The following is a 12,740-nucleotide window of genomic DNA, read 5'->3' as shown; positions in this document are numbered from 1 at the left end:
CGGCCATTAGGTGCCAGCAGTGGTGCTCGTTGGTTTGTATGAGGTTTGCAAGGCTAGTTAGCACAGCCCCCACGTCTGGAGAACCTGCCTCGCCGCGGGATCGCGATAGGCTTAATGGCTGCTCTTGTAATTCATTTCGCGCCTTGAGTTGTGCTCTCTCTCGGTCGTAGGGATGTCTTGGCCAGTGCCTCGCTCGAAGCGAGGGCGTTTTTAACATTGTTTTGAAGCACTAGCCTGCACCAAACTGCAGGTAGCTTTAAGTGTTCATGTCCGTGTTTTTTTGCGCCTGTGTGTTTTGAGTGTGTGCGCCGCCTCATACGTCGTCCTCGTTATGCGTATAGTAGCGTGCTTGGAGTGTGACGAAACAAGAGAAACATTTACATCTATTACAGGGCAGGCCTCTATTGCAATGTAGCTTGTTCGATGACACTCGCAGCACCTTTATGTGGGTGCGTAGTGCTCACAGAGAGACCAACATTATCATATTATAAGAGAAAAGATTAGGGTACTAGAAAAATTTAGAGTAGGATAAGATCACGAAAAACAAAGGTCTGAAGTTCACTCTAATGAAATCTAAATAAGTCAATTAAGCCAATTTTTAGCACGATGTGTTTCTTGAATTCAAGGTTATACTGATGGCCTAACAAGTACCTGACAGGCTAGCGAGGTCAACACTCGGTTGAACTGTCTTTCTTCTCAAAGTCATCGTTTCAATATTCTTATTTTGGTATAAAGGCGCCAGCAGCAAGGCGCTTGCCGTCTGCGAAGCATTAGAATGTAAACTCGGATTCTCTGATTTCCATTGTATAGGACGCCTCTGCTTTTATTCATGACGTTGTGGGGAAAAACGCGACCAGACGCACACTCACTTTTACCACCCGTACCGATCGCCGCACAATAGAAAGAACTTTTGTGCTTATAACAAACGTTTACAATTCGCTGGGAGAAACTGGCTCTTAATTCTTGAGTGCAGCTTTGGAATGGAGCGATGTACTTACGCGATCAAAGGAAGAGTGGGTCTCCCGAGTGTTCGAGTGGCACTCTGCTGTAAGAGCCCAGCGAACGGGCGATATGCATCTTCGTGCATTTAAGGATGCAGTGAAAGGACGTGCTATAAAATGGCATCGTCATCGTCAAGGACAGGCATGCGAAAACAAAACAGACGGACAAATAAACAAGCTTCACTGCCCGTGGGGCAATAGTGTGGCCTCATTCGATGTATGTTGTTCGTCTAGCAAAGGCAATGCTACTATTTGCTAAGGCGTAGCTTCCGCGCCGCCTATTGGTATTTGTCGGAATCCACCGAAGCAGTTTGAGGAAAGAATATGTCTACTCGGTATATATAATGTCACATCAAATCATATCGTGGGTCACGGTGTGCCATATTCATCAAGACTGATGCCCTGCATTTAGAGCTCGTCATTTTCACCTGCAGTTGCCCACTGTATTGCAAGGTGCTTTGCTGTGCCATCTCTGTTACCCATGAACTACATATCTTAGAACTTAAGCCTTCCCAAACGTATCGGGGCACCGACGGGTGACAAAGGAAATTGCATGTAACATGCGTTGTGCCCTACGGCATCTATTCTTCTTCTTGGACAATCCGCTAGCCTCTTCCGACCTATTTCAACGTTTCACGCTTTAATATCTCTTTGGCCGCTTTTCAAATCCGAGGTTTCTTAAAACTTTGTGCTGCCCTAGTTTTTGTGGGGGCCTGAAAGACGTCGCACTGTAATGGGCCATGAAACGAAACAAATTGTGATCCACCTGGCTACACGGAGCTACAAAGGCAATAAACCACGTTCTCTCGCTTTCGTCGCTTGCAAGCAACTGCTGCAAATACTATAATATACATGTAGTACACTCCGGGTGCCATCTGGCGTGTCTCGTTCCCATTTGAGATTCCCGGCCAACAACAGCGGGACTCATGCAACAATTTAAGAGCATGAGATGAGCTGCCAGGTGCTTCAACGAAATAGCTGGCTTTCTTACGAAGAACTGTACCTCGATATCCCCGCACCACCTTCTTGCCGTGCAATGAAGCCGGCCGAAACAACCCCTAGTTAACATCATTGCCTTTAAATACATTATTTCTCTCTCTCTCTTTACCTCTCTGTCTCGGAGAGCTTTCCTACTCGGACATTACGAGAGCTCTTGAGAATGGTGTTGAACTCGACACAAGCAGATACTCTAGAAATGCGAAGTGCTGGTACCGCGCTTGTCCTTCCTTGTCCTTAGGGGGAAGGTGGTGTACTCTGCGTCGCCGCGAGCAGTTAATTATTTCTTGAAACGATAAGGATAACGAGCAAGTAGAATAAACAATTCTGTCGCTAATGCTCTGCTGGCAAATACTCCATACTTAGTGGAAACTAGAATAAATATTTACTTCACTTGACTTTTTAATGACCTTATTGCGGTGCAGCGGCTTTGACTCAATGACTGTCTGTGCACGTCTCTATACTCTCTCTCTCTCCCTTCTCTCTCTTCCCCTTCTCCCTTCCCCCAGCATAGGGTAGCCAACCAGACTCTGAACTGGTTACCATCTTTGCCTTCCTTATACCCCCTCTCTCTCTTCCTGTATTTAGTATTATGTTTTCGCAATGTGTTCTGAAATATAACCTGAACTTCCAGGCACACACCGACTCGCTGAATCGTCAAATAAGATGCGCCCTTTGTGCCATGCTGCTTTTGCGTTACTTGAGTGTTGTCTTCTTTTGTTTCCTCTTTTCATTTACGTTAAGTTGCAGCGCGATATCTCGATTAGCGATATTGTCCCGTAGAAACGCTTCTACGCGCAGGTTTTGGTTTTACAACGAACACACATTATAGAAAGTACGCGAGATTCAGCTATTCTGACTTTTTAGCGATCGCAATCATACTGCAGTTCTTTATCCTGTTCGCTTTGCAGTCAGAGGAAAATCACGAAAAGCAGTCTCTATGATTGAAGAGAGAGAGACGTGTTATTTCTTTCTACTCTTCAGAAATTGGTACGCGATACATTTTTTTTCCACCATTGAAAAAGCGAGCGGCCGTGCAACGCGAAGCCGACCTCTCTGTCGGCCGAAAAGGGGAGAGCGTGTAAGCACGACAGCGAGGAAAGCTGTCTCTCTGTCTCCTGCTCCTCTGTGCTCCGAACAGTGTGCTTTTCAAAGCTCGGCTTACGTCCCGGCAAAGAACGGAGGTCCTTTCTCGTTCGCGACCTCGCCCTCAACAGCGAGCTTCAGGTTACGAGTGCCGCCTCATTAGCGCAAGCCGCTTGTCGAACAAGAGAGCGCGTGCCTCTGCGGGGGGCCATTGTGTTCGCGGCGAAAATGCCCCTCCCCCTCCTCCTCCTCCTCCTCACCTCCCGCTCGCGGACTCGACGCCAAGCCCAGCTTGTTGTGCGCCCGTAACCCGAACCGCAAACGGGAATGATGTGTGCTGATTGAAGACGCAAGCAAGCAGAGCACAAAATTATGTACGCGCGCTGGGAATATGCGCCCCCCCCCCCCCTTCGCTGTTTTCGACTGCGGGAGTGGCAAAAGGATCCGCTAAATTACGCATTGTTGTAAACGTCAATTATTAGCGGAAGTGTCGAGTTATTGTTGTATAGGAACGAGCTGGCTTGTTTGCGCTGTCGTTAAAGCGTTCCTTTAAATGTAAGTGTGTCGGCGATGTTTCGAAATAATCTCCTGGCAAACAGCGGTGGATTCGCAATCAGATGAAACAAAGGATATGTTGTGAGCCGCATACAAAGCGCTGGAAATGTTTGATGTTATCAAAAGATGACGTCTCTACTTTCAACTCGGGTTATGCAGAAGTGTGGTGTTTACGTAAACTGCGCTGAACTTCTTGCGGGGCATGTTTTCGTCGTACGATGGACGCAGGCTTAGCATGTTTATCGCACCAGTCGGAACAGTAAGATTGGTTGCCACTATGGTCTTTGTTTCATTTCAACAACATCTTTGTTTGAAAAACTGCGGCGATTGTAACTTAATTCCGACCCTTCTGTGAGCGACATCCGAAGAACAAAAATTGAAGTTCATGGCAAGGCTTTGAAAGAACACGCAAACATAGATTATGAATGTTATTTCACGCGTTTTTTATTCCGTTTGAATCAGTACCAGCTGATTACCAAATGAATATCTGCCTACTTTTCGTGTTCCAATTTCCGATTTCTAAAATTACTAAAACACATAACGTCAAACTAAACCAAAGAGAGGTTACTTCTATGTTCTTCTAAGCTTGCCCACATAGCGTGTTTTGGAAGCGTGGGCGATGCGACAAAGCTGGGACCGTATTCACAAAAACGTTCTTTCGTAAGAGAACGTCCACATTGTCCGACGGGTTCGGGCCCCTGCCACTCCCGATAACGATAGACGTTATAGAGAGACTACCACTGAAGCTGTGGTCAATTGTGGACTGTCTTACGGAAGATAAGTTTTGTGAATACGGGTCCGGTGTTTACTTTCTACGCACACGAAGAGAACTCGAGGCATATACTTTGACATCACGTGTGCAGCCTACGCATTTCCTTCTGTTCCAACCTATGCTCTCAGATAATAACATTTTTGTCTTGCGGAGGAGTTTGGCATTCTGAAAGCCTATGTGGGCACATGTATTGATAGAGATTCATACACAACATCAGAGAGCTCAAGAAGAAATTCACTCCGTGTTTTTAGCAATTCCCATTCTCTTTGAGCAGCTACGTTTGCGCATTAGCAGCCCTAGTGGCCTACAAAAGCGTACAAAGCCGCGCTACTCTACGCACAGCCTTCGGCAGCGCGTGCCACAAGGCGACACAGCCTCCTCTACGTTCACGGTGATAGCAACAGCCCGACATTCTAACGCTGCGACAGCAAACATAACGAAAAAAGAAAGAAAGGACAACATTTATGGACACACAAGTATATGTTGGGGTAGGGATGTACCGGAGGGTCGTACGTGTCTGTTATGCGTCTTTTTTTTTTTCACGGATACTTAATGTCCAGGTGTATACGCACGTATAGATAGATGGATTGCCACAGAAAGCCGCGTGACACGGAGACAGGACAGCAAGAAAGGCGAGGAACCTTACCTGTACCTTCAAGAAAATTGGGGGAAAGCGGAAAAAGGGAACGCCCCGATGAAGGACGCTGGCCCAGCGTAGACTTCCGTATCGACATGCACTGACAAACACTGGACACTGCCGCTACCGCCTGTTCGAATGTCCTTCTCGTTCGCGCAGCCCGCTGCGACGTAAGCCGTCTCGAAAGGGCTGTTTTTTGGAAGGCTCCTTCGTTATTTATCGAATGTTAGACTTTTACAAGCAAAGTGTGACGAAAAACGGTCAGGAAGACAGTGACAGCGACAGTGTGGCATTGTTATGCAACGTTACGCTCAGCGTAATGTGAAACAAAACAGTCTTACTAAATAATTTAACAAAATACTCGTTATGGCAGCAATGTAGCAGTCATGATGAAACAATGAGGTGTTTCCCTTCATATGGCAAACTTCGCAGGTTTCATGAACGCAAGCGTGTTAGTGGCTTAGTTACATTATAAGGAGATTCGTGTTCGAGTGCAAGGACGTGTGGAGCGGAAGGAGTGCCAGTGATGTGTCGAACCGAGTTGTCAGCAAGGCGCAATCTGTATAAGCAGTGCCACGCCATGCTACCCGAATACATTGCGCATTTGGCTTTCTTTGCGAAAACTTCTAGTTAAGCAACGATGCAGGTATAATGTGTGCAACTACTTCTACCGGCGCTGTCTTTGTTTTGTTAAGCAACTTGTATTCCAGTGCTCATCAAACAACACAAACTCTCCGAAAAAAAAAATGGTGTAGCCATCTCTTTCGACTTGTTTGTTTTCCACCTCGATAAAATAAATGTTCCCCGTCATTACGTTCTTCCTTTTACTTCTTTTTGTTGCACCTATGTTAAGCACTTGAACCCTAGAATGACCACAACTGAGCTTTCAATTTTAATTGACGAAGCCATGGCATGCTTGAACACCACAATTCCACTGCATTATATTTTTTTGTTGCCGCTTACGTTGCTTTTCTAATGGTATTCCAAGCCGTTCGACCTACACATTGTTGTGTACAGTGCACAGAATACAACACTAGCTTCTCCGATCACCTAGCTGCTCTTTCCTAGACACTACCCTCTGCTATCGGCAAGAAATGCCGTTAACGACGCAAATTACGCTATTGTGCTGCTACACAGCGAAGAACTCGGGTCAGGCGCGTAGCGTGAATAACGCGGCGTCGATTGGAAGTCTGCGTTGTTCTTGACGCGCTTGTAGTGCACCGCACGTATCGCAAAGCCAACTGAGCTGAAAAGAAAGAAGCAGATAAAAAGAAGAGAAAAATCTTTCTCGTCAGCGGCCTCCATCTCAGTGAAACATCGATCGGTGGACGGGCGCTGTCTCATTTTGTTCTTTCCTCTCTTCTCCCTTCCTGTGTCCTCAGAAGGGGCCAGGACTTTCGAAAGGGAAGCGGTGTCGGAAACCCCGTCCCCTGATTGAATTTAAGGTTTGTCCGCGTCGGCGCATTAGCACAAAAGGACGTGAGGACCACGCCGAAGGCAGGTTCGTTGAGAAGGACAAAAAAAAAAAAAAAAGAGAGAGCCAGAGTCGCGCAGAAAGAAAGAAAAAGAAATAAATCAAGGGACCAGGAAATAGCCCTCAATCTTTCCGTCGGCTACCTTTCGTTTCGCTGCCTTTGTGACGCGGCGGCGCGCCCTCTGGGAGACGGGGGCCATCATCGCACGAACGTCTCGGCCTTCGAGCGAGACTAGTGTGTATCGAGGTGCCCGGGGAACCGCGCCTTCACCGTTCAATCTCGAAGCTCCCGTTGGTGTTTATGGTGTACCACGCGGGAGAGAGAAATCCTTTACCTTGCAGTGTAAAGGTGTGCTCCTTTGGAGCCATCAAACTCGTTTCAACGCTACTGTGCACGCCTCCTTCAAGGACGAGACTGTTGGTCCTTCTGACTGTTGAAAGGGCCATCCCGCCTCGTTTGTTTGTCGACCGCGGGTGCACCGAAAGACAAGTTATCGCGGCGGGAACGTGGTTTGTGTGCTTGTCGCACCTGTTTACCACACATCGCTGTGAACTCGTTGACAGTGGTACTTAGCTAAGAGTTCTCGGATCTTCATTTTTTTATTCGGTATCTCCTGCGAACTGAGGGTGTACTTTGGGTATCGCGTATTGGTAGCGTTTTCTTGTTCTTCCCCTTCTGTGTGTGCTCACATTCATTCTGTTCACCTAACCTTATAGTGACGACTGGAAAAGTAAGTCGTCTTCCAAGGACGGGCTAAAACGCCCTAAGCAGCAAAAGCCAAAACTCAGTCATCAGATTAACTGTCATTATGATCGACCTAGGACTTTGTCATGGATGACAGTTTTAAGTAGGTGAGCTTAGGCAAGATAGTGCATTTTCCAAAAATTGCAAGCGAAATGTATGCCCAGATGAGAGGTTTTGGCGAGTGTACTTTAACATGGCCGTATGATAATGAGGCACGTTAGATAGCTTCGCTACCGATAGGCTACAAACATAGCATTTATTTTTTATTGTTCAGTAATAAATGATGATGAGCAACTGAACACAAAAAATGCTCTCTAAAAGGGTGGCTTTTCGCTACATCTTGAGATTACATTGCCACTATACACCATGTTGTATACCTAATTTCTTTGTGACTGCACAGATTAGGCAAAATAACATGCCCTGAATCTTAGCATCAGCATTGCATAGCATTGCCTTCAAGTGAAAGAAAAAAGAAGCATCATAACTTGAACAGAAAAGTTTAAAGTCAGAAATAAGGGATGCGAAGAGAGTCAGCATAACTCTGAAGTCAAGATGCATTCAATTCAGTCGTTTTTTCTCAGTTTAGGCGTTCTCAACACGGGTGAAGTGAAACAAAGGTGAAAGGCAAAAGAAGAATGGGCAAAATGTGAGTCTTTAGAGACACAGTGAGAGAGAAAGGAAGACGTGTCTTTCCATGCCGCTCGCAAGTCATTCGCGCTGGACGGCATCTTCCCTTGGGAAAGAACGCTGCGCCGCATGCAAGCGAAGAGCGCGACCTTTAAGGAGCTCATTTCTTCCCTTCGAGATTTCTTATCTTTCGCTTTTTGAACTCAAACTGTTCCAAACCACGGCGACGCGCCAACGTGTCGCCATTTTTCTTCTCCTAACAATTCGCATTCACCTACATCCCAGAGCCGAACGAGGAACACAAGAAGAAATAAAGATATCTTCGTCCTTCGGCACAGAACAACCAGGAAAGAACTCGTCGACATCCTTCCTTTCCATCTTTGGGCTCTCCTTCTCTCCGCGGCACATCCCGCGTGGAAGAGACTTCATAAATAAGGCCGCGGCAGAACACGGCCGTGTAACTGGTCCCGACAGGCGAAGGACTCTGCGGGCGGCCTGACTGGCTCCTCGCACCTCGGGCGAGCGACAAGGGTAACGGCGTAAATCTTCATTTAGCGGACACCCGGGCGCACTCGGGCCCTTCCGCCACATGCTAGGGAGAGCCAGTCATCTCTCGAGAGACTCGCAGCGCGAGCACAGCCGCGTGTTTATGCCTTCACCGGCTCTTCGCAGTCGGAGCTCGGCAGTGCCGTAGCCTATACGCGAAGGGTTATTCTTTCGAGACGACGTCTTCAGACCAAGGCAATCACGAATAAGTGAGCTGGCAGTCAACGAAAAACACTAGCCGTCGTTAGTGCCCTAAAGCCTGCGTAGAAAGTGTATTTTTCCTACATTGTGCAGGCTTCTTGAACACAACCACGGAGGTGAGTTCCCACATGGTGTTGCAGTGATGGTTTTACAACAAGCTGCAAACAAACAAACAAACAAACAAAAGAAAAAAGAGAGATCGTTTTTGTGTAGTAAACGTTGAGGTGGTCCTCGAAACTTCATAGCGATTCTTTCCGACATCTGCATGCACACGATTTCGGTACGAAAGCAGAAGTTCATTACTGTGCGTAGTTTTAGGAAGGTTAGTCAGTTTATATGTTATGCCTCCAGATAATAGAACTGAAGTTTTAGAATCCCATTTCACATTTCAAGTGAACCTAGTGGCTCCTAGGTACGCCAAAGCGGAGAACATGCCACCATGGCAATTCTGAAGGTGCAGTATCATTGCGCATTTCGTGACTATATTGATCGCTTTCTCCGTGTCCTGAAGGTTTTCTTCTAGTTTTTCCCACAAGCTTTTAGCGGGAAGACCATAGGCACCATGACTTACAGGACAGAAAATGCAGTACGCTTAGCGGTCAAGAACGTACGCAGGTTAAAAAGTGAGAAAGAACGAAAAGAGAAATAACAACGGAGAACGCAGTACGAGCAATACGTGGCAAAGATAGTTCCTGGGTCCGCGGTCATTAAACGCCGCTTTTCATTGATTCGCGCAGCGCAAGCTTATCACTTAGCTTAAGGCGGCACCGTATTACCTTGCATAAGCTATAATCAACCGCTACTGCCATCACATTTGCTTGCTTCACCCGCATGGCTTAGCATGCGCGGGAACAGGACTATATGGAACCAGCGGCGCCTTTAGTATGAGGCGCTCATGCTTGCCCGAATACATCGATCCTGTGCTCTAGACAACTATGTTGGAAGCTGTACTTTCGCCGAAACATTCGTTGAACTGCGACAGCTTTTGAAATGAGACACCCGCCGTGTTTGCTTAGTGGCTGCGGTGTTGGACTGCTATGCACGAGGTTGCGGCATCGAATCCCGGCCACGGCGGCCGCATTTCGATGGAGGCGAAATGCGAGAACACCCGTGTACTTGAATTTAGGTGCACGTTAAAGAACCCCAGGTGGTCCGAATTATTCCGTAGTTCCCCACTACGGCGTGCCTCATAAGCAAATCGTGGTTTTGGCACGTAAAACCCCATAACTTAATTTTGAAGTGAGGAACTGTCATCGTACATATATAGAGCTTGCGACTATACCTGGCGGGTTGTTTTCTAATTTTGATGAATCTCACGAGCAGTGGTACATCCTTACCTTGTTCCTGAAAACGTCGTTTACGACGCGCAATCGTATTATGGCTGTGAATATCAACATGTATTAATAGACTGTGGTCGTGACAAGACGCGTACGTGCCTTTGTTTACTATGTTAGTGGCGCATTTTTTCGTTCTGATGTCGCCGTTATACCTTATTCCTTTTCCTGAGCTCATAGACGAAATTCACAAACTCTAGCCAGGGGCGGTACAGTGTAACTACGACATATTTTTGTTTTTAGCACTTCCTGTGGGCTCTGAGCTTCGTCCCGTCACCATAACGACACGGTCGTGATTGATGGATGATATGAAAGAAGTGGACTAGACCGAAAGGACGCACCGCTATACACCTATACCGGTTCTGTGCACCCTTTCCTCCCGTATTTCTCTTCATAATGAACGTCGTAGAAGCCGCGCTGCCGAACGTTTCGAACAGTCAAATTTAACAAGTAAAGCTCGTCTGACTCAATCAATCATGGATCGACAGAGCTGGTGAAGTTCCATCTTTTCTTGCGCTATAATTAGGAAACATCTTGAACAAGGACGAACACAAACACACGAGACTGAAAATGTGAAACTTAAATATGTGAAAATGTTTGCGTTTCACATGTTCAGTCTTGTAAGGTTTGTGTTCGTCCTTAGTGATGTTGTTTCCTAACGCTAGCGCAGGAAAACACAACTGCCAATCAGCCGTGCCTACATGCAGGACGTCATTTCATCCTTCAGTGATCAGCACGTTCATTTAAACGGTGTTTATTGCGCGGTGCAAGCAGCACCCGGCGCGCTGTTTTACAGATGAAGTCTTTCTTTCTCTCTCATTAATTAAAACAAAACAAAATGAAGAACAATAGAAACTGAGGAATAAATATCGGTGCAAATGCAACAGGTAACAAAGGAGATATGCTCTGAAAGGAGCATTAGAACTAGATAAGTAAGCGAATAACGAAGGAACAAGTGTAGACGTGAAAAGGGGTGAGGGTGATACAAACTAAAAGCCGAAAAATGCAAAACAAATTGAAGGTTTGTCTCGAAACAAAAGAAGAAAATGAAGGAGTAAACAAAGGTTCTCGGAAGATTCGCCAAAGGGGGCCACGAGACGTACCGAAACGTGGCTTTGGTGAGCTCGTGACGTGATCGTACAATACATCGTGAGCAGAATATCGTGAGAAGAAGAATACGAAGAGAAGAAAAAGAAAGAAGCGAACACGAGGAGAGCGAAGAAACGATTTGAAAAGAAGAAAGGAAAGTGGGGAAATTGAGGCTTACCCAGGACCAACGTCGGCCAGCTCTCCATTCTGGCTGTGAGACCCTTGAGGAAGATTTGGTGAAGAAACATGAGCGTCTCACTGTAAAGAGATACAGAAAGAGCGAGTCTTCCTCATTTCAGGCTGCTGTTAAAGGGTGCGCGTGGAAAATTTCTTAGGCCCCTTTACGGCGAGAGACAACATTTTAACGAGAAAAGCAGGGAGCTCGGCCGGAGCAAGGAGCTTTGTCTCCGGCCTACTACTCTGCGTAGGGAGAAGGGATAGAGAGGGAGAATGCAGATGGCAATGAACTGTGTGCCCGTGCGATATGCAAGCATGTTGCGCGCAGCCCATACAGTGAAGCTTTTGCGCTGTCCAGCACGGTGAACCTGAAAGCTTGGCGATCGTTCAGACGACTCCACGGTTGACTGCTTGACTACCTAGGGCCACAATAAGAGAGAGATAGAGGGCTTCGGTACAGGCCTATTCGGCTGCGCTTCTCTGAGTCGTTGGTAGGCGTTTTTTTTTCTTTTCTTTTTTTTAACACTGCAGCTGATTTTTTTCTTTTTCTTTACTTTTTCTTTCTCTTCTTTTTCTTTTCTTCTTGCAAGCACGATGATGCTAGTTCCAGTCTGAAAAAAATGACCGAACACCGATACCGCATGCAAATGGACACTTACGGAAACTCTCAAAAGGACAGGGAAACTTTTCACAAGCACAGTTAGACGGAAACATTGCTCCACTGCCCATTTTTTCCCTCGTCGCTCTCAAACCGCCAGTTGATCCGCCGAGAAAATACCTTCCTCTTTCGGTGCAGCGAAGTCTCTTTCGAGTAGGTATCACTCGCGACGAAGTCCATGGGTGTCTGGCGCACGCATTTTCTAAATGAACGGATGAGACAATTACTCACAACGCAGCAGAGGCAATAATCGTCACAAATGCCGGCGTCTTCAAAGAGGCGTTGAAGTGTGTTCATAGCTTTGTGATGCACTTTTGAAGGCCATGGGCCTGACTACGCCTTGACAAGTGAGAAAGACTGATGTGAGTCAATTAAAGGCAGTTCTTGTTCAAGGTGCTGTTTATGGGAAGCGTGGTTAAAGATTGAGAAATATGATACAGAGTGGTGCAACTAATGTACAAGATAAGTAGCTTGTCAGTTGGAGTGTGAGATTTTCTTGTGTGCAAAAGTTTCTGTATATGCATGTGGTGTACTTGAGAGATTCGTGTTGTTGTAGGTGGTGCACATCGTCATCGTCGTGACTGCACGAAGGTGTTGGAGAGGTCGCAAAGTTAATTCGCAATAAGAATTGCTTGGTGTAAGCTGTTCCAAGGCGGAGATGATGTCAGAGGGTGTCCATAGGTCGTGGAAGCTGTGTATTACGTGTCTTACTCATTTGTATTCTACGTTGAAACTCATTTTTGACTGTCATATTGTGTGCGTGTGTATTAACTCAGTAATTCCTCATCTGTTCAGATGCTCATCGCAGTCTACATCGAGGCCGCTTGTGTGACTTTGTTCGT

At 46.5% G+C, this 12,740-nt stretch overlaps 1 protein-coding gene across 1 annotated transcript in view; it reads right to left on the bottom strand.

Annotated features, from left to right (window-relative positions):
- The window catches only part of LOC142570281 (ras-specific guanine nucleotide-releasing factor 2-like), a 391,080-nt gene that overhangs the window by 75,170 nt on the left and 303,170 nt on the right, over window positions 1-12,740 (bottom strand). The window contains exons 7-8 of the mRNA XM_075678676.1: window positions 11,242-11,321; window positions 5,057-5,062 (exon numbers count right to left, since the gene is read on the bottom strand). Coding sequence (XP_075534791.1) covers window positions 5,057-5,062; window positions 11,242-11,321 — 86 coding nt within the window. The remainder of the gene's footprint in view (window positions 1-5,056; window positions 5,063-11,241; window positions 11,322-12,740) is intronic.

This window comes from Dermacentor variabilis, chromosome 2, assembly GCF_050947875.1.
Source record: "Dermacentor variabilis isolate Ectoservices chromosome 2, ASM5094787v1, whole genome shotgun sequence".
Classification (NCBI taxonomy): Eukaryota; Metazoa; Arthropoda; class Arachnida; order Ixodida; family Ixodidae; genus Dermacentor; species Dermacentor variabilis.
Note: the sequence above shows the minus strand (reverse complement) of the source record. Positions and strands in the feature narration are given on the sequence as shown.